This window comes from Colossoma macropomum, unplaced genomic scaffold (assembly GCF_904425465.1).
Source record: "Colossoma macropomum unplaced genomic scaffold, Colossoma_macropomum, whole genome shotgun sequence".
NCBI lineage: Eukaryota > Metazoa > Chordata > Actinopteri > Characiformes > Serrasalmidae > Colossoma > Colossoma macropomum.
The window spans coordinates 40530572-40553722 of record NW_023494803.1 but is presented as its reverse complement, the minus strand read 5'-3'; the positions used below and the strand labels follow the sequence as shown (position 1 = coordinate 40553722).

The window sequence follows — 23151 nt, the reverse complement described above, 5'->3', positions numbered from 1 at the left end:
ATCACTACATGATAAAAGTTCCTTAAACATACGTATCCCTTGAATCAATCATTAAAACTGGCAGCGTGGAAGAAACTTCAGGAGCACACGTTTATAAATCGACGTAAAGAAATAGACGTACACCTACAGGCGCATCTCTTCCATGGAGTCTGTAACTGTTCACCATCTGCTCTGCTCAGCAAACAGATCGGACGCTCCTCACGCACGCACCACTTTTAGAGTCCTACATCCAGTTGGTCAAACGTTAAAAACGAACACGTAACAAAATAGGGGAAAAAAAAACTCACTGCTCTTTCTGATCCAAATTTGGCATCAGCCTTTTCCAGGGTCTCTGCCTACTTTGCCTCTTCATGGTGATAATCATTTCCATTAGTGAGGATGAGTAGCCTCCCTCCAGAAATCATAGCATCAGTGCCATAACAGATGGACAGCCCCAAGTCCCTCGCGCTCCTGCGGTCCAAGTGTGGAAAGTGTCCATGAAAACCAGGCATAGTCCGTGTTTCAGCATTATAGCTCAGCCTTCACGATATTATCCTGTCTCATACAGAAACACTGATGGTTTGACAAATGGCCTCCTATTTCAACACCAACGCCAGCTCTCTCTCTCTCTTTCTCTCTCTCTCCCTCCCTCCCTCCTCGCGCACTCTCTCACTCCGACTCTCTCAATCACAGATTCCCCTCCCCCCCAAGTTCTCCGATGCTGCTTCAGGGCTTTTGCAGTTTTATCAGACACTTCTCATTTGACTTAAGTTATTTTCAACTCAATTTGGATCTGACCTCTATAACGAGGCGGCTTAGATAACGCTGGCCGAAGTAGCGCGAGGGAAACTCTAGGCTCTGTTCGCTTCTACCTTGATCCCAAAAAGACTAATCCTACAAAACATTTGATGATTTTCAGATGCACGGCTTTGGTGAGAGATGGATAATTATTACTGTCAAAAACAGCCATGTACTGTCAGTTTGCCTTTGTTGCACTCCTCCTCCTCCTCCTCTCCCACACACAAACCCTCTCAATTGACACCTCTTGTGCCCTGTGTACTCCCACACGCTCTTTTTTTTTTCATTTTTTTATGCTCGGGCAGCAAAAACATGAGAGTTTCTTCCCCATGGTGGCTCAGTTTATCGTGATGGGTCAGAAATACATACATCTGTATTTGTCACTGGGAATTTATGCAGATACAGAACACAGAATCCTTTCAAGCACTTCCACAAATTTATGAAGGAAAGCAAACAGCCTTATCTTACTTTGCCGTGATGGCGAACCAACAGTTTAACATGGTAGAAAGGTCAAATTAAAATCACAATCACAGGTGAAACTTACGATAATTGAAATACCGAGGGCTCAAGTCTGTGTCCTTACCATTTTCTCTGCTGTGCGTTTCTCCAAACCTGCAGAATCCAGCACAGCACACTAGCAAAAGCCCTCGACTGTGTTACCATGGTAGCAAATGACAATTGGCCTTATATCGTAGGCAGGCACTGGATGTATCTGTGCAAATATCTGCATAATCTTGTGGCTAAACATTGCAGAATTGATTTGGCCGCTCTCGTGACCATGTGAAGGCCTTGCCGTTTGAACTAAAAACAAGCTTGTGCTCCACTGATTAACACTTATAATTCCTCGCCTCGGAAGGGTACAGCAGTTTTACAACCCAAAAAAAAACAAAAAAAAATTCCACATACCAAAAGAACTGTTTACATAGACTACATATTACAGAGATGTGTAACAGAGTAATATCCAGGTATGCATATTTGCAAAGAAAGAAAAAAAAAAAACAAGCAAACCGTAAACAAACCACAAAGTAGGGCAGTGTTAATCTTTACAAACAAATTCTTGGGATCTGCAATTTAAATTTGAATTCAACTTAAACAGCTTGAATGTCAAAACAACAAGTCAAACAACCTGTGGAAGAAAAGAGCACATAAAAATGAACCAGTCATTTCACAAGATCATGCCTTGGTTACTTTTTTTCCTGCATTTTTCCTCCAGTAAGAACAATAATAAAAGCAACTAATTGAGCCCATAATTGTGTATCACGCTCCCATTATTGTGGTGTTCGAGCAGATCTCTCCATCTCCTCCTGAACCCACGTAGTGTGTAGGTGTCTGCAAACGGCACATGATTAGTCACAGTTCTTCCCTTCGTTGTGTCGGCTCTGAAAACACAAAGAGCTCGAGCAGAAGAGCAGCAGCCCCATAATGTCTCACGACTTCAGACCGTCATTAGGAGCTCTCCTCGTCTGAGGAGTCCACTAGCTGTTTAGGGTCCAGATGGACGTCCCGTACGGCGAGGATACGTGTGAGCATGCTCTCCATAATGGGGCGCTCTAGTGGCTGGGATGAGTACCACATGGGGCTGCTGGGGTGGCAGGAGCTTTCAGGCTGCAGGTAGAAGAGGTCCGAACGCTGCTTTACTGAGTCAGAGCTGTGGAGGCAAAAGGAAATGACCACTTAGGACCACTCATTTAGGACCACTAGCAACTGATGGTGCCATAGTTTATACCTTCTTTTCTGTTTCATAAAAATCCAGTAATCGTTTTAAAGAGCAGTCTGACGTCAAACACTTCACTGTAGAAAAACCTGGCGGATCTTCTTTACAGTGGTGGTAACAGAAACCAGGGGTCGTATTACAGAAACTTCCTATCTTTTTGTCTTAAGATCTGACAGGTAATAAGATTTTTCACAAATTCGTATTAGAGAAGCAAATCTTATCTTAATTGAGGAATCTTATCTTACATCATCTTATCTCCAGTTAGGAAATCTTAACTTGCTCCATCAAAGTCGACAATCAACTGTCATGTCTGTTAACTAGCAACCGACCATACGTGCACAGCTGAAACGTAAACATGTAATCAAAATAATCACGCTAGTTAGCCAGGCAGCTAATGTTAGCCACCGTTACTGATGTGCAAACAAAACTAAAGTGTGATAAACCCAGTTTCAGTCTCCATTTCCCAAACGCTTCCCAAACACGTTCAGCTCCGTCTCCTCATTATTCACCACCATCACTGTAATATTTATCATCAACATTAACACACGAAGGTGATCAGAGGGGCGGTGGAGATCGAGTCTGCAGCGTCTGAGATCTTTAAAACGCAGAGTTAGAAAAGAAAATCATCTCACAGTGAAAGCAGCGTTTTACAGTATGAACTAATGGAGCTCATTATGCTGGTAGTGAACTATGCTGCTGACACAGCTGCCTAAAAACCATAGAAACAGACCTTAAACAGAAGTGAGGACCCTGTTGGGGTTCGTCCTAAAGTTAGGACAGGATTTAGGAGGTTTAGTCTAGTTAGGATGTTTGTGTGATGCTGTTTTCTTATCTGGAGTTCATGATGAGATTATGAAGTTAGGAACTGTTGTTCTGTAATAGCTTCTAAATTCCTAAATTCAGTCCTAACTAAAAGGTGTCACAGTGACTGAGCACTCGAGATAAGATTTCAGACTTAAGAGGTTTCTGTAATATGGTCCCAGGGGTCTATGACACCAATGTAGCCATTTTATTTACAATCCAAAACCACCAGTGAACCGACACGAGTCTTCTGAGTTTTTAAATGGAATACTGATGATAGTAAAAGTTCCTATTATTACCACTGAGAGGAAAGCAAGAGTTGGTACGATTCTTCAGAGTGGAGTATTTCACATCAAACCACTCTGAATCACTTTGTTTACATCTTTACCATTCAGTTACGCTGAAATTTTCCAAAAATTGGTGGAATGTATGTATATGTACACTGTGTACGAATGCATATGAACTATTTCTGACTTAAAACAAGTGAAGGAAATCAGGTTCTGAACTTTCAATCCAAACCACATTTGTTGAGAGGAGATATTTTATTAGGATTTGAATCTGATGAGAAGCTACTGTTGTGTATTTTGCAGAAAGGAAAAGCAGCCTTGACATTTTTGCCATGCTTATCACATCAAAACAACCAGAAAAAAGGTGCAGATGTGATTCACTGCGTGAATAATGAGTAATTAATTTCAAACAAAACTGCAAAACAAAGATATTCCTCCTGCACCATTGAGAGAACATGAATAAGCACAAAATGGTAAAAAATGTGGTATAAATGGAGTAAAAGTGCAGCGGTGTGTTTCTGGTACATTGGTTCTCACCATTTAGAGAGGTAGAACTCGTACAGTCGAACAGGACAGTGTAAAGGGTTCTCAGTATTCTCGGGCATCTCCATGTATTCCTCATTCTCCTCGTCTTCCTCCCTTTTCCTTTTACCAGGTAAAACTGGACCTGCACACAACAAAAATGCACCAATAAAAAACTGGCCCTTAATATACAGGAGGGACAAAAATATATTTTTATTATCCACAATGATATTTCATCTCTCACGTTTGCAAATTAGCACCACACTCAGAAAAGACAATGAGTATAATGCTTATCTTAATTCAATATTTGAGAAGGAAAAGACTGAAAGGTAAATACAAAGTGACTGCATTAAGTTATAAAAATAATAAACATGATATTTTGTATTTCAGAAGTGACATCACAATATATATTAGCAATTTATTATCTCCTCTTGAGCAACTACAAGTACAAATACTTGAAATAGTTGAAAATCCATACAGGACTCATCACTGCTTGTTATATGAGAGAGTGGGATGGTCCTCTCTATCTGTAAGAAGGGAAACAGCATCGGTCAGAAGCCAGAGTATATGACCTCCATGCTCACTGTAAAGGATACACGTTAAAAAACCCGCTCAAATGATTTTATTTCAGTTGAGGTTCCCCGAGTTTTTTCTGAGCTGGTAAAACTGCTTTTAGCTATGGTGCACCAGTGAGCTGGAACAAGGTACTCTAAAGCTCGACTCGCTCGTTTCTCCCAGGGTTTTTTAAAATTTTACTTTTGAATTATTTTAGTTCTGTTTGTAACTGTTTTAGTTGAATATTTTATTTATCTATTTATTTTTAATCTCTATTTTTCTATTTTACGTACTACTATTATTATTTTTATATATTTCTACTCATATTTTTATTGTTTCCAATTATAATTTTGTTTTTTATAAATATTATATATAAATTGTTTTTATTGTTGTGTATCTTTTACATTTTTTTTTAAACGTTTTCTTTTATTATTTTATCTTTACTTTGGAATCTTTATTTTTAACAATCTTAGTTAATTTGTTACTTGTTTTTTTTACTCTTCCTGTGGCTCTCAGCTGCATTGTAAATGAGGGCCCCCCCTCAATGTAAACCCGAGCTTAAATAAACAATGATGATAATATGAAAAGTGATTCCAAAGCTCTGCACGGTAGCGTATGTTCACCCAAACGAACATTCGAAGGTCAAACCCGGTTGTTGAATCTGCTAATTGTCGCCCCAGACTCACCCTGCTTCTCTGGGTCGTCATCATTTCCTGCCAATCTGATTCTTAAATAAGACGACGTGCCCTGCTTGGTGGTCCTGGAGCACCGGGCAATGTTAGCAAAGGAGAGGCGTTCATGCTGGTCCACAGTTTTCAGGTTGAGCAGTTTGACTCCAAAAAACAGCAGCGAGTTGAGCAGCACAAACGGGGATAAAGTGCCCAACTGTTTACACTCCCACAGGAAGCTCTCCTCAACACGAGACTGCAAGAACCCTGCAGATAAAAACACAAATAGAATAAAACATGCTGCACCTGTCAGTTATCACCATTAAACACACAGCCTACCGCCTCGTGGGTGAATATATGAGCACACTGTCCCCATCTTTCACTCTTAAAATAAAACTGTCAGGAAAAGGTTCTTTAGAGCGGCGCTGCAGAACAGGGGTTCCAGACCTGTCCCAGCTCCCGGCCCACACAGCTGACCACTAAAGCTTTCACAGCCCACGAGAAGGTTTAACCAGCTCAATCATTTCAAATGCAGGTAAATAACAATAATCAATGTTGCTTCTCGAATTTCGACTGACTGTATAATCATATAACAGTGTTAAAATGAAGCCATTTATCCATGATCCAAAATTTTTTCACTGATTTGCACTAAAAACAAAAAACATATCTTGCTAGCTATGTCGGTTTTATTGCTCATACTAAGCTCGAGTTAAATATTTAAGTATTCCTGATGTTTTATTTTTGCATTATAATACAAAAATCATTAGAACAATAATATTTAAAATGAGTGGTTTGATTAAATGTAGATGCATGAGCATTTTACATCTACATACACATTTTTCATATATTGTATTTGATTGTATTTATTATGTGGCACTTCTGGTTCATTTTTGTTGGTTCCAACTTAACAAAATTAACGAATAAAAATTCTGTGACACATCATTCAAATTTCGTGATATAATATTCAGCCATATTGTCCAGCTCTATTCTAGACCAATTAAAGGTTTTTCCTAGGACTGTATGTCCAAACCAAGAACCATTTAGGAACCTTTATTCTTAAAGTGAACCTGAAATCTACATTTACCTTTGTTATCAGGGTAAAAAAGTCCCTGGTTGTGTATTAAGCATAATTATATCATTTATATCATTATATCACTTAAAGCATCAAAGACACATAAAAACATCATCTGGTTTTTGATGACATCACTGTGCAACAACGGGTGGGAAAGAATAACATTAACCAAAAATATCATGTTTCACCTCCCCCTCCCGTCACCCCCACCCATCATAGAGAGAATATGCCCACCTCGCACAAAGACCCCCCCAGAAAATGGTAACATTCCTTAATTTTAAAGCACATTAATGTAGATTTTATTTCAAGCTGGAGACTTTCTAATTTAATCCATCATTAAATGTTCACACAATGTTAAGGGAAACCGCATTTTAAAAATGGCGTGAAAATAAAATGAGTTATTAGGTTTTGAAATTATAGGGGGAAAAAAAACAAAACAAACCCGAATAACAGATGCCAGGTTGTTTTAAAGTAAGGATTTACCGCTTGGAGGTAAGGTTTGTTCCCCGTCTTTTAGCAGCCTGGTGAGGTCTGTGGTGAACTGGCTGTACGGAGTATCCATAAAAATATTCTCATGCCGCCCATTTTCAAGAAGGTACTGTATAAGAGAAAGATATTGTGAAATGACAAAGAAAATAAACAAAAACAACACAAGTATAAAAGCAGTACCTTCATCAAAAACAGTGTACAGTATATATAAAATACACCACCATTCAAAAGTTTAGAATTGTTTTCAATAATACAAAAAACTGCAGAGAACATATAAAAATGGTTCTAATCTGCTCATCCTGACCAACTTCACACACTTCGGATAATTAGTAGGACTCTAGAAAGCAGTAAATAAAAATGAAGAAATATTAGATGTGTCTGTAATGATGAATGGAGCTGTAGATGTTTCTAAAATGATTAAAAAAAACTGTAGAACATTAAAAATCAAGATGAAATTAATAACCAGATCCAAAAAATGAAGTGAAGATCAAATGTCAAAGATAAATTAACAAAATGTGATGTAAATAGATAATTTAATAACTACTTGTTCACAGAATTATTGAAATATGAAAAAAAATCTACCGGTTGGTGAATACTTTTGTAATATTTAAATCCACGCCATGAAAGTTAGTAAGTAAAACAACAAAAATGACTAATATAGAAATGTATTGCAAACGTTTGAACAGTAGTGTATATAATTTCTCAAAAACATTTACTTCAGCATATCTTTGCTGAAGGATATTTATGAATGCACACAAAACACAATGTAAATGTGGGAAATCGACTGTTATATTTAGCGTAATATTGACAAGAGTAATAGTATAAAGCAGATTATGCTGATTATAATTGTGAGCACTGGTATGAGCCCCAATTTAAAAGCAGTCAACAACAAACCGCACACGCCATGTGCAGTGTTTACTCATGTTATGCACCTGCCAGTCAGCCAGCAAGTGGATGAACAATGCAAGCAAAACGTCTCCGAGTGACTGAGCACATCCAGCTGTCACTGGAGAGCTGACAATTTTGTCTCAGCCACAATCCTGAGAGCAAACTCACTCAACTCTGAGAATACATTCGTAATTCTACCTTCTCTACCATCATATTTCTGTTTTCACTGCTAAATTGATAACGGCTAAATGCTCAGAGATGAAAACAGGGGGGATGCAGAACCACTCTGGAATCAGATCAGCACTGGCAGATTAAACAATATCAGTATACGGCAAAAATGTAATATCACAATACTTTAATAAGTGATATGCCACCAAATAGATCTGACATGTCAAATGGAAAAGGAATTATTTCAAAAACTCAACGCAGCAATAATTTTAATCCAACACGAATCTAACGGAACAGGACTACTGATGCTCTTTCTAATCAAACATGCAGTTGGGAAGTGTTCTTTAGGTACTGAAGAAAAGCTGAATATGCTGAGAAAAGCTTATTTTGACATACTGCAATAAATTACCTCACGATAACAAATATCATATTGCCCACCCCTAATTTATCGCACTGTACTTAGAGCTGGGCGATATGGCCAAAAACGTTATCACGATAAACAAAATTCATATCGTTCGATATCGATACATATCGCGATAAATGTCAAATCATGATTTCTTTCACATTTGAAGGCTGATTTTGCTCCTGGGTGGTTAACTGTGGTTTTAAACTATCACTTATGGTCCGATCATGACAACCACTCGGCAAACAGTGGAACATTTCACTAATCTGTCATGGAAGAGTGGGAGAAAGTGTCTGAGCTGTTTTTATCAGCTTGAAAAGCACAGCTGCCATTTTTGTAATAGTCATGATTTAAGAAAACAGATTATTTTTAGCTGTCTGGTGACGAGCGCTCGGCTACCACGTTACAAATGCTAAACAAGTGGCCAACAACAGTGCTAAACTCTTTAGTTTCTCAACAACGTTAGTTAGCCAGCAGCTAAAAACAGCTAGCCTGGAAAGACAGCGCTCTCCCGCTTTCCAGTGCCTCACAGCTTCCTCAGTTTACTTTCGAACATGAACCACGTCTTTCTTTCACTTTCGTTGCTCGAGAATGCACTAATACTAAAATATGGCGGTTTGGCGCTGTAACACGGCGCTGTAGACGTGATTTAACACCGCTAAAGCTGTTAGGATGTTAGTAAAGAGGTGAGTTCGCTGTAGGTCAGTACAGTTACACCACTGACCTCGTCACTCAGACTCAGTCACAGGAGAACAGATCGCCGATAACATCCACTCAGACAGGGAATGTGTAACTCTGCATTTCAGACGTTGCTAAAGTATATTTGGCGACCCTTTTTTTACTCGTGGCCCCCTCCCTCTCTAATCAAGTCAAAAAATTCGGAAGTGCGCCCTCTCCTGGCGACAGCAGAGTAGTGTCGCTTTCCTTGCAGTAGAAAACGCCACCAGGGCTTTCGCTAAAACGTGGGAGTGTGAGAACGGTGTATTATATCGAACATTTATCGAACCTGTCTTATCGCTCTATCGAGGAAAAGTTATATCGCGATACTTATCGTTATCGTTTTATCGCCCAGCCCTAACTGTACTGCATTGCGGAATGTTAAGGCTGAGCTGCTGCAACAAAATGTCATTTTACTGCATTTGTAACCCTACAGAAATGTGCGAATACCTCAGGTCAATTTACATGTTTTGTTGATTTTCTAAGTGAAAATATGTATTTGCATGGTTGCACAGGCCACATTTTGTTTTACTTTTCTATCAATACGTTAAATTCAGCAAATAAACAGTAACCGTGCATGAAAATGTGAAGTGTGTGTTCTACGTAGTGGATGTGTTAACCGGAAATGTGAAAAATAGATCATTTGACCGGGTTACCCAAACGTTTGCACACAACTGTACGTTACATTTCTCTGTTATGCTAATTCAGTACAATTATTTCCAAATCATTTTTGTATCGGCACCAGCAGAAGCACAAATAAGCACAAGACAAATATCAGATAACCACCCAGAATTCCGATATCGGTACATCTAGTAAATAACCCGACCAAGACTGTACATGCAGTTATGCCTCCTCTTCTGAGCTTGTCATCAGTCTTGTTCGCCATTTTGTAGAGCTGTGATACTGACACCCACTAGACTGAAGTGAAATGAATCTACAGTGGAGAGCGCACTGCTCATTTCAACCTCGCCAGAATGTCCACTATACTCTACTACGAGGGCTGGACAGCTGGAAGTACAGAGCGTTCAATCCGGTTATTGAGAGGGTGAGCAGGAGGCGTGCTGGATCTAGTCCCGCACAACACTTCATAATCTTTAGAGTGATACCAGCATTTGCAGTACTGATACTGCAGAGAGCTGCTGTATGCAAATGAGCCTTTTAATAAAATCAAAGGTTTTTGTTGTGTGCTGTGAGCATCCTCAGCAACGCCAGATGTCCGGATGAGCTTCTGCTTGTTTATGAATCGAGCATCCTTGTGGTCCAACAAACGTAAAGAACACTGGTCAAAATAACGGAAACAGCATATCGCAGGGTATACAGTAGGGCAATATGGGAATAAAATACAGTGTTAATTATTAAGGTAAATATTGCATAAACATTGCTTTTATAATTAAACAGAATTATAACTAATCCCTACTTTGAGCAAAAGTTCAAAGTAAAAATAGTTGCTTACATCAACCGCGAGCATTTTAGAGCTACTAAAAAACTTTAGGCCTACAAAAAAAAACTTCCCCCTCCTTATGCAAATGGATTTTCTTAGACAGTCTTTACACTCTCAAAGAGTCAAATGACGCTTTGCTGATTTTCTAAGCAAGGTTAACGCATCCTCTACTTAAATATGGCATTCTTTCTTTAAATTTTAGTGCACAATTTCTATTTATTTGCTGAGCTAAACACATGGAAAAATAAAATGTAATAATAAAATGCAATAAAACAATTTAATTTCTTTATAAAGAATAAGGATATTGTGATGCAGGTTTGCTGAGACAGTAGCTATTACTACACAACAATGAGACTGAGGATTAGTCATGTTTAAAATCCTTTTACAGGCTAGTAGTTAAGGATGGAGTACTTGTAATTAGTTAAATAGCAGAGTGGTTAAGTCACCCGCTCTACACCCAGGAGAGCAGATCAGTGCTCTAATAACAGGCATGACATCTAACGCTGCATTCCCGTCAATCTTATTATGGCACTCGTTCTGTTCTGTAATCGCAGCTCTTAACAAATGTGTTCATCACTGATGTTCATATTGGCTCATGAGAGTAGTAAACGACTGTCAATCAGCCACCACAGTACAGACCTGGTTCCAGCTAACTGATGCTGAATTAACATCTGTTTAGAGGATAAAAGGAGCACAAAATCAAGTGACTGGTGTTGAAGTGACAACCAGAATCAAATGTGTTCCAAGATGGTTCTTCAAGGGTTCTTTAGTAAAGAAAATAATTCTATATAGAACCATGAACACTCAAAGAACACTTTGCATGATTACAGCGTTCTCTGCATTGTGAACGGGTTCTTCAGATTGATGGAGAATGTGCTTTAGATGGTTCTACATTCAACCTTTTAGAAAAACCCTTTTGGGTGCTACAACAGAACACCTTTCAAAAAGGTTCTATATAGAACCATCTACAGCATATTATGCATCAATTTGAAGAACGCTTTAATTATGCAAAAGGTTCTTCGAGGGTTCATAGTTCTATATAGAACCATTTTCTTTACTAAAGAACCTTTAAAGAACTATTTCTAAGAGTGTAACATTTAGCCTGTTAGCGATTTGCTGAACCACTCATTTGTAGTTGTGTTCTTAACCATTTCCTGGTTCTGATTTAGCAGCACCGCAGATGGAAATAGTAACTGGTATGGCACAGTACGGCCCTGAGAACCCTTTGGCTCTACAGTGGAAAAGCAGCCATTACGATAATAAATATATGATAAACCATGCACTTAAAAAAAAAGATGGTTTTTCAAGGGTTCTTCAGTAAAGAAAATTGTTCTATATAGAACCATAAACATAAACCATATCAAAGAACCCTCTGCATGATTAAATAGTTCTTCAGATTGATGGAGAATGTGCTCCAGATGGTTCTATATAAAACCTTTTTGAAAAAGGGGTCTATATAGCACCAACAAGGGCTCTTCTACTGTTACGTGGTCAAGTTTGTCAAAATAGCAGAACCCTTTTTGTTGCTATATAGAACCATCTTCAGCACATTGTCCATCATTCTGAAGACCCCCATCATGACGCAAAGAACCCTTTAATCATGCAAATGGTTCTTTGAATGTTCATGGTTCAGATAGAACCATTTTCTTTATTAAAGAACCCTCGAAGAACCATCTTTAAGTGTGTACTGTCCTGCATTGTAACAGTCCATGCTGTGCAGGTCTAGAGCTCATTCCTTCAGTTAAGAGGTGACATGGTGGGTGTGCTGGATTTATAACGTGGAAAGAAAAAAAAAAACATAGCTGTGAAATTCAAACCTGCTGGATGCCCAAGCACAGATAATAAACGCTGTCAGGTGCATAAGCCTGGCCATTTGGCCTGCGAACTTCGCTGATGAAATGACACAGGCCGTCGCTAAGCTCCGCAGAGCTGCACTGCAACACGTCCTCCTTCACAGTCAGAGCGCTCGCTGACAAGGACACACAGAAAAAAAGTCATTAAGACACATGGTGGGTCAGTTCATGTTCTGCTGCAAGAGTGACATTTATTTCTGACACGAATGCATGAGTCATGGAAGCAGACGCTGTGAGGCAAAAGGAGCCAGAGATTCCACGCTGATGTTAACATTACATAACAAATTACTTAACACAACTTTATATAAGAAAGTATTTAACAAAACTGTAAATCAAATACCAAACAGTAAACAGTCTTGGCTGTGAAACACTCCATAACACAAACTACAATTCGCATTCAAAACAGTTTAATTAGAGGACAAAGATTCACAAACTATTCGAAATATTCATTTCCTTCATGCTCTAGGGGGAAAAAGAAGAAAAAGTCATCCCAAGATTGTTGCTTAGCAACATCAGTAATAGTGACAGCATGGACAATACAGCATAGTCTGCACTTCACATAACAAGACCATTATAAAATGTTTGTGGAAGCAGAATCATGTTGATCAAACTTACCCTCCGTTTGTTGTGTTCTCCACTGCACCCAGCTGGCCCAGGCTTTCACGCCATACACGTGATGGATTTTGGAGCTGGGCGAGGAGCCGTTCGCCGCATCTGTTCCCAAACGCCTCCGTCCCTGTAAGAAAGGCACATTTGAACTCCTGAACTTTAGACAAACGCTGCTCATTTTTTAGAAGCACATCTTTGAGACTTAAATCCAAATCTGGCCATTTTAAGTAAACATTTATAACTCATGGTGAAATAAGGCATGTTTGCTACTGTGCCTCTTTCCAGGCAATGCATTTTTGCATAATTTGAAATTGCTAATATTAGCCTTCTTATTCAGAACAAATGAGTGACTCACATCAAACTTGTAAGCAGAATAAAGAAAAAAGAAAAAACTTAAAAAAACAGAAAATTACTAAAAAGGATAAAAGCTACTCAACACAATGAGAGCTGAAACTAAAAGAAAATCATTTTGCTGCACTGTTAGAAATAACAATAATAATTTTAAATAACAATAATCTAGTTATTTTAAGAGAAGACCAAAAAATTGATCTATGCCAAGTACTTCACATTATGAATGGTACATTATAAAAGTGAACACAAAGCACGGTCCCAATTTTTATTGAACTGTGACCTAAACACAGACAAGAGAAGCACTGAGATACTCTATAGAGTAATACAACCTAATTTCAGAGACGTTCAACAAAATGAAGATACAGTAGAGAATGTATTGTAAAACAGGAGGGAAGTGACCATGAAATTACAGGTAAACAATGTGAGTATGAAAGAAAAACGTGCACATTCAGTTCTTAAACTAAAGAATCGTTGAAGTAATGCTGACTTTACTAAATCATCACACAAATAATACAGTACAATATCAGGTCTTTCTTAGGCCTCGTTACAGTAATAAAGTGCTTAAAGTGAAATGTAATACAATGAAATTAAGAACCGGAAATAAACACAGCATTTCTTAGTGTAGTACGTTAACATGCTTAACAATACAAGTAAGAATATTAAAACTTTTCACTTATAAATCAGTTTTCTGGCTCTACATCTGGCATTTCCAGGCATTTCCAACAACACGTGCCAGATTTGTAACAAGAATAAATGCTTGACCTTCTTCAACTAATGATATTCAACACCTAGAGATCTACTAGAGGTCTACTAACGTTTGTGAGTAGCAAAGACAAAATGTCAGATACACTAAAAACAGCAAACTGAAAAAATTAAAAGAAGTAGTGAAGTTCTTCTTGTTTGCCTGTTAGTTCCTGACAATCAGAGTGGAACTTTTTTTTTTTTTTTAAAACTAGAAAACCAAATATTCTGGCAAAGACGCATCTAGGCATGTCTTCACACACGTCTTTTTTTAGGACGAGACCCATCTGCAGCAGCATCCATCGCATCGGCTCCTCCACCAGGATGTTCTCCATCACTGTCAGCTTCCATCTGCTTTGATTTTTTCTTTTTGCTCGCTTGTATAGCGTTATGAACATAATATTTGACATCCCTCCATGTTCTTGACTTGAGAGCATCTGGCTCAGTCCTTATACAGTCCAAACAGTCCTTTTTGCCTGGTACCTTCATGAGGGATATATACTTTGCCATGTGCCTCCTCACAGCTTCCTGTTCATCCACACTCCATTTTCTTCTTTTGTCTTTTGGTGCACGAGCACCTAATAAAGATCATTAAAAGCAATATTAAGAGAGATACTGCTGAAGTAAAGTTATAAACAATAATAAAAATTTAAACAGTTTAATATTGAGGTGTCCAACTCTTTTGATGATCAAATTAATGAATGTCTGAAGAATGTGCATGAAAAAAAAAGATGTAAATACCTTCATCAGTCTCTTTGGCTGAAGGTGTCACTTTGCCTGTCTCATGAGAATTTTCTCTGTGTGGAACAGCTTCTTGGTCCATTTTAAGAAGCAGGTTGCAGATTTCTGCCAACTGCAGGGGATTTTCATTCAGTTTTTCCCAGTTAAAGCTGCCACCACCCACAAGCTCAGCTACATGGTGCATTTCACTGTCATTAAGGCTTAGTATTTGGAATATAGTGGCTACACACTTATGTGTACGTATAGAAGTAAAACTTTCGGGCTTGTCTGCACCACAACTCTGGGCAAGATCTTTCAGGAAGTCAGTGGCTCTTACGTGAGTAGAAGCTTCCATTCGAGCAAACATGTAATGATTGTCCGCAGGGACACCTACATGCTCACGGTACTTAGTCAGGATGTCCAAGGATGACTCCATTCTTTCAGTCAGTAAAACGGGACACATACTCCCATCTTTACAAACGCTTTCAATTTTGATCAGCTTATGATTAAGACTCTGCTGCACCTTTGATAGGAACTCACACTTGTCTCCACTGTAAGGTTCTTTAGTTCTCTCTAAGTAGTGTTTGAGAAGCATTTTATCCACTGCGTTTTTCCGTCCTCTATTAAACAGAGCAACTGTGCCAAGAAGACTGTTGCGCAGATTCTTCCATGCTTTGCGATTAGGGTTTTCCATCAGTTCCCTTTTGGCCTGCTCCTCAGCACGTCTAAGAAAGTCCTGCATTTTGATGACATCGTCCGTAAGAGCTGCAACATCCTCCAGGCTCTGTCTAACAGGGCTTTGTACGTTGCAAGAATGCGAGGCTATGTATGTAACCCAGTCCGTTTCAAGGAGCTCGATGAACTTTTTGGCTTGGGCTGTAGCTTCATCTCCCATAATATTCTCTCCCAATGCTATTTCAGTGGCCTGTTTCAAGGAATAACCCAGTTTCGAGGCAATCGCTGAAGTTTTGAATTGATTAGAGTGCTGATCAAAACACCCAAGCTTCTTTGCAGCCTCCAAAGCCAAATCAAACCTGGATTCAGTGCATACTTGATGCAGATGCTCAACACTCGGATCCAGCTCCTTCACAGCTAACATAAATCTACCTAGTTCTCTCATCTTTTGTGATACGTAACTGTGCTGTGGCTTAAGATTCACACGCTTTTCACAAAGACTGTTGCCAAATTTGCAGATCAATTCATCATTTCTCAATTGTTTCGAGATGTCATCATCTCTCATAGAGCGGACAATATCCCGGCAGGCCTCAGAAAGACAGTCATGTAACGCAAAGGTCTTATTTGAAGCTGACCGAGTCCATTTCCGGTGAGAGTTTTTATCCTTCTTCATTTTGCATGACCGCTGGTGCCGACACGACTCACTCTTAAGAAAAAAACCCAGGCAATCAGGACAAGATTTATAGTCATTTGACGAAGTGTTCTTTTTTGTTCGCTTCAGTGGGATTATTTCCCCGTTTCCATTTTGAAGAACTTTAATGTTATGCTGGTAATTGCCTTTATTGCGGAGCTGTTGAAGTAAGAGGTGTCTTGTTTTGGATCCTTTTGGAAAGCTGAGGGCATGTGCTACGTCCTTTTCTTTTGCATGTCTCATTTCCAAGTGCCTTGCTATTTTGGTGACGGGTCTTTTACAGTAAACACAGAACTGCTTTCTGCCATACAGTCTCTGGGCACCAACTGTTTTTACCTTTTTACCACCTTTTACTCTTGACTTAGAAGATACCTTTGACTTTGGAGAAGAGACCTTAGTCCGAGTGGTGGCTTTTAGGCAAGAAAACGAGGTAAACTTGGACTTGATCTTGATGTTCTTTGTTGATCTGCACCGAGATGCTGCAGCAGGGCTCTTCAAAGGCTCTTCAGCACTATGGCTGGAAGTGAAAGTCTTATTCTCAGCTAGATGAAACTCTGACTCATTTTCTATGAATGTGCTCTGCTCATATTCATTATTGTCCACACTTTCATCATTTGCATTAAGACTTGGACTGAGCAATAAATCTGACATGAGATTCTGGCTTTTTGAACTTTGAGTGGACACTGGACTTGAGGGTGACTCAGCTTTTGTTCTGTTCTCTGTGGTTGGCCCAATCTCAGAATAGGAACTGCGGTTCTGGCAAGATGATGAGCTCAGAGTTGATTTGAGATCAAAATTCTCAGCCAACTGACTCATTACATCTAAATTGCCATCCGTGATACAAGTGGATTGTTCATCATGAGTCGGACCAAAATCAGATCCACTTGAGATCTCCGAGTCCAGCTCATGTTCACTTTTAGCACTTCTATCAATATATGGGCTGACTTTGGGCATGGGTGATAACTTAGATCTCAGGTTGTATGCTGAACATGATCTCAAACTTGCATGTTGTTTATACCTGCAACTCGGACTGAGTTGGTTGTAGAGATCAGAATTAGGTTTTGGGTTGGTCTGTAGACTTGACTTACTGCTTCTGAGATGGGATTCAGGCGAAGATTGCGGGTTCCACTCAACACTGGGGCGGTGGCAAGATTCAGGAGTAGGCAACGGATCCGTTTCAGAAGTGGCTTGTACAACTGCCTGAAGGCACGAGTCAAGACTTGGCTGAGAGCAAGGAATAAATTCAGGACAAAGTAGTGGGCTGAGTTCAGAGCTGGACCTCAGACTGGATGTAGGGCATGATTCAAAACTTGTCTGATTTGTCGTGGGCTTGGTTTGGGGCTGATTCTGAGGCAGGTTTGTTGGCAAGAATTGGGGTAATCTGTTTCAGTACTGCAACTTTCCATGAATTGAAGACAGGATTCAAAACTAGACTGAGGGCTATGTTCTGGACTAGAACTAAACGTGGGTTGATGACAAGAATCCAGAGACAGTGGGAGCCCAAGATCTGGATCAGATTTCACTGAGGATTCCAAACATGGTTTATTCGGCTGTGGGATGGGTTCAGGAACTGTTCCGCTGGTAGTTTGACAGAAAGATTCAGGACTAGGAAAGTTACTTTTTAGAAGACTGCATTGGTCAGTAGCCTGACAGGAGAATTCAATACTAGTGTGAAGGCTTGTTTCAGGACTTAAAGGGTGACCAAGATCAGAGTTGAGTGGACTGAACAACTCAGCACAAGGCTGATCAAATCGTTCACCTTGTCCAAGATCAGATCCGAGACCAGTCCTGTCACAAGATTCAAGACTGGGTTGTTTTAGGAGTTCAGAACTAGACTGAGCATCTGGCATAGAGGAGGATTCAAGACTGGGTTGCGAGATTGAATCAGGACAGAAATTGATACTAGTTTGGGGGCTAGAGTCAAGATTAGGATGTGGTCTAGGTTCTGGACTGCACCTTGGATTTAGCAAATGAAGTGGGCTTAATCTAGCAAGGGGTTGTGAGGTCAGTTCAGATGTAGGTTCAATCTTGGACTCCACATCAGATTGAGAGTGGCACTTGGCATCCTGTGGTTGCAAAAAATTTGAACACGACTGCAAATTCATCTTCATCTTGCATGAGCGCTCATGTTTTAACAAGGCACGTCGGAGATAGAAAGCCAGGCAGTACTGGCAGGGCAAATACTCCATCATGGAATGATTCCCTTTTCTTCTGATTTTAGGAACAATTTCTCCATTTCCATTCCGAATAACTTCAATATTATGCTGATAATTGCCTTTTTTGCACAGTCGTTCAAGCAAAAGAAGCCTTTTTTTAGACCCCTTAGGAAAACTCAGGGCATGTGCTACATCTTTTTCATGTGCATGTTGATGCCTCAGATGCCGTGCTATTTTGGTGTAGGGATTCTTACAGTAGACACAGAACTGTTGTTTGCTCAATAATTTGTGACCACCAAGTGTTTTATTATTTAAAGTTAACTGCTGAGATGGCACTGAACTTGAAGTAGTACAGGTTATGCTGCAACTTTGAGTGGACACTGGACTTGAGGTTGATACAGTCTTTGTTCTGATCTCTGTGGATGATTTCATCCCAGACTTGGAACTGTTGTTCCGGCAACATGAGTTCAGAGTTGAAGAGACATCACCACTCTTATCCAACTGTCTCATTCCATCCGACTTGCCAACTGAATCCATGTTAAAAGTAGACTGTTTTTCATAAATCGGATTCTTTTCAGATGCACTTGAGACATTTGCATCCAGCTTTTGTTCATTGTTCCCATTTTTATCAATATATGGGCTGACTTTGGGCACCACTGATGTCTTGGATCTCAGGTTGTACGTTGAACATGATAAACTTGTCCGTCGGTTATATTTGCGTCTTACTGCGGGACGGTGACAAAGTTCAGTATTTGGTTTTGGACTGGGCTGAGGACTTGATTTCACACTGCATCCCATCTCACGGGACTCAAGAGTAAGTTGTGGATGCAACTCAGCATTGGGGTTGTGGCATATTTCAGGAGCAGACAAGGAATCTGTTTCAAGATTAGGCTGAGAGCTAGGACCTGGTTCAGGCTGAATTAGTGGGCTAAATTCAGAGCTGGACTTCACACTGGATGGAAGGCATGACTCAAAACTTGCCTGCTTTGTTTGTGGGCTTGGTTCAGGACTGATTCTGAGGCTAGTTTGTTGGCAAGAATTGGGATAATCTGTTTCTGGACTGCATGTCTCCATGAATTGAAGACAGGATTCAAAATGAGACTGAGGGCTAGGTTCTGGACTTGAATTAAAAGTGAGCTGAAGACATGAATCCAGAGATAGTGGCAGTCCAAGATCTGGATCAGATCTTGCAGGGGATTCCAAATGTGGTTTATCAGGCTGTGGGATAGGGTCAGGAGATTCAGGACTAGGAAATGGACTTTTCTGAAGACTGGATCTATCAGTGACCTGATTAGAGAATTCAGTAGTTTGAAGGCTTATTTCAGGACTAGACTCCAAACTAGGTTCATGGCATGATTCAGGGCTAAGTGGTTGACCAAGATCAGAAATAGGTGGATAGAGGGATTCAGCACAAGGCTGGCCAAGTTGTGGATCAAATCCGAGAGAAGTCCTGTCACATGATTCAAGGCTGGGTGTTTTAAGGAGTTCAGAACTGACCTGAGTACTTGGCATAGAGAAGATTTCAATATTGGGTTGAGTGACGGATTTAGGGCAGAAACTGATACTGGGTTGGGAGCTGGAGTCAAGATTAGGTTGTGGTCTGGGTTCAGGACTGGAACTCTGATTTGGCACTCGAACCGGGCTTAATGTGGCAAGGGGTTGGGAGCTCAGTTCAGATGTAGGTTCAATACTAGACTCCAAACCAGACTGAGAGGAGCACTTAGTATCCGGTTGTTGCAAAAAATTTGAACAGGACCGCAAATTCATCTTCATCTTGCATGAGCGTTCATGTTTTGTCAAGGCACGTCGGCGATAGAAAGCCAGGCAGTATTGGCATGGCGAAAGTTCCATCATGGAATTGTTGCCTTTTGTTTGGGTTTTAGGAACAATTTCTTTATTTCCATTCCGAAGACCTTCGATATTACCCTGATAATTGCCTTTTCTGCAAAGCCGTTCAAGTAAAAGATGTCTTTTTCTAGATCCCTTTGGAAAACGGAGGGCATGTGCAACATCTGTTTCCGTTGCGTGTTTGCATTCTAAATGTCTTGCTATTTTGGCATTGGGCTCTTTACAGTAAATACAGAATTGCCTTTTGGTGCGTGATTTCTGATTGCCAACCATTTCATATGGTTTCAAATTTGGCCTTGAAGATGACCTTGACCGAGATGATGACCTAAGCTGTGGGCCAGATTTACAATTCATCTGTGGTTCAACCTGCTCATCACCGGTTAGAATATACTCCAAGTTACTCGAAGTATTTGCATCCAGTGTCTCAGTTTGACATGTTTCCATGCTTGACTGTCCTAAATCAGTGTCTGAGAAAGACTGTGTGCAATTTGGTTCTGTATCCGGTTTTTTCTTCAGTTTTTCCACAACAGTAGCCTGAACAAACAACTTGAGCATTGAGTCTGAATACCCTATATTAAATAGACAAAAGAATTTAATAGCATCTATCTATGATGTCCATCAGAACGTAACAGCTTATGTTAGATGACAAAGGGAAACAAATACAAAAACAAAAAAACAAAACCCCCTGAGGTACAGACTCTTTGTTAAACTACAAAACCTACTTTAGAACATGCTTAGCCCAAAAGTAGAAAATATCCCAGGCGTTCATATGTTTTTTAGAGCATGTCTAATTTGGGAGTATTGGTGTGCAATTCCAAAAAAAGCAATGTGAAAAATAGCCACCTACATCAAATAAACAGCATAAATTTGCAAAAAAGCGTGTTCTGATATGTTCCGCTGAGGAAGCATGAAACAAGCATCGAGGCTCATTTGAGAAATCAGTCTGGCCCAAGACATTCATAGCTTTCACGAAAGTTAGAGAATGAAGCAGCAATTTACTTTTGGATGGCATCAATCGGTTTTGGATCTATGTTGTTTTATTAATAAAAGATGAGGCATTTGGTTTGGCAGTGAAACAGAATTTCAGTCGCAAAACTCAAATACTACTTTACATTTTTGAACACATGTTCAAGCAATTACTTCAGCAAAGTAGCTCAAGTTTATGAAACCAGTTGCGAACAAGGGCAGAAAAAATGTATATATATATATACACAGAGACCTTACTGGTGAGATTGTGTAGGCCTATTATATCTTTTCATCACTCAACTGCAGAAATGAATGAGGAAAAACAGACGAATGACAAAGCCTTTGCAACTGATTATGTCAAGAACTGACTAAATTTAGGTCTTGAATATTTCTAAAGATACAGAAACTTTAATATAAAATTAACCTTTGTACTGTTGGGATACAGTCTAATGCTATGACACAGGACTGTGCTGCAGCATGAAGTAAAACCAAAATTACTGCCTTTCTGGGTAAAATCATAAAACAATTCTTACACATTACACAAGTATACTTTAATGACAAAGCACACCATTCACTATCTATGCTCAAGAAAATCCAGAACAAAATGCAGAAAAATCTGTTGGCTTGTCCCAAAGTCCACACTCTGATGTGCATTCATGAGCTTTCCAATTAGCAAAAGTTTGAACACCCCTGGTCAAATAACACGTTTTGTCGATTTTCTAAGTGAAAATAAGTCAACCCATCCTCTACATGGAACGTTCTATTACACAACAAATGTTAATGCACAACACTTTATTCGCTGGGTTTCTATATAGATATATGTGCCACAGATTTTGCAAAAGCCACATTGTATGTTGGATTCTCTTATTAAACCAACAAAACAAGTAATTTATCCATGGATGCCCAGACCTTTGCTTTTAGTATGGCTTTGCACATTTTACAACTGAGGCATTGTCGTGTTCAGAGTTTAAACACTGTCAAATTGACTTCATTCGTGATGTTTGAACATTTTTTAATTGTCTGAATTGTAATTTTATTTAGAAAACAGCACATCATTCAGTGCCAGAAACAACAACAAGTAGTCTGTTGGAGATTACTGAAGACCCCACATGGTTTGAGGCAAGTATGTGATGATTTAGGTACGTAGTGTGCACAACAGGGTAAATGGGGTAAACTGGGTAAATTACGTTTTATTCTTCCAACACCGCTTACTACTTGATTAATATTTAAAATGGAATATTTAATGCATAAAACAAGACAGCAAACTAGCTAGCAGTGTTACACTAACTATTCAAATAGCACAAAATTAATTTCTAGTTAAAAATACACACTTGTGCACTTAAGAAGTACTTCAATAGTCTTTCTATAGACGTCAACTGCGGACTTTGGGACAGGCCCTGAGACACTAAGAGTTAAAAAATACACAAAAATACAAGACAGACAATTACAAAATGTGGAGTCCAACTTACCTTCGGTTGATAATGAGTCCTTGCAGTAAAAAACTGGAGCAGGGTACCGTCCTCAGCAATATGGTTTGTGTGAAGCTTTTGGCAATATTATCCATCTAATACTTTAATATACAGTGTATCTTAAGTTTAGTACTGCAACAACAAAGCATAAACAGACGAAGCTGAACTGCGTTCATACCGTTGTTCGCAACTTTCATTGCTTTGAACTCTTTTGGAACAGTATGTTTAAGGATATTTTAGACATATAATCATATGCATATTTTGTATACGCAGATTAGGCCAAGTCGGTACAAAATGGCTTTAGGAAAACTCAAACTAACATTAAGTTTTATTTGTAATTTTTTTAAACGCAAATTTATATATGCATTAATACATAACCAGCCCTATGAGCGGCTAGCTTTCCCCAGCCTTACAAGACACCTAGTTTTAGGATCATGTGCAATAGGCAAGTGAAATGTACTCACAACATTACGTTGTTATATATAACCATATATCACTGCTGTCGGAAGAAAACCTCGTATCTCCATTTTTTTCCTTTCGTTTTTGACATAGTTTGAAAATGCTTGTTGG

General features: G+C 39.3%; 1 protein-coding gene across 2 annotated transcripts in view; it reads right to left on the bottom strand.

The window, feature by feature from the left end:
* Positions 1 to 1596: 1596 nt before the first annotated feature.
* si:ch211-266o15.1 (zinc finger MYM-type protein 4) overlaps positions 1597 to 23151 on the bottom strand; it is a 62896-nt gene continuing 41341 nt past the window's right edge. Inside the window, exons 23-28 of one of the 2 annotated variants that reach the window (XM_036592621.1) lie at positions 12971 to 13091; positions 12320 to 12471; positions 6880 to 6994; positions 5343 to 5591; positions 4117 to 4246; positions 1597 to 2425 (exon numbers count right to left, since the gene is read on the bottom strand). In XM_036592621.1, coding sequence (XP_036448514.1) covers positions 2224 to 2425; positions 4117 to 4246; positions 5343 to 5591; positions 6880 to 6994; positions 12320 to 12471; positions 12971 to 13091 — 969 coding nt within the window. In that variant the 3' untranslated portion in view covers positions 1597 to 2223. Of the gene's footprint in view, positions 2426 to 4116; positions 4247 to 5342; positions 5592 to 6879; positions 6995 to 12319; positions 12472 to 12970; positions 13092 to 13566; positions 14635 to 14797; positions 20681 to 23151 lie in introns of those variants that run through there. The other variant, XR_005008514.1, reaches the window with a different exon arrangement.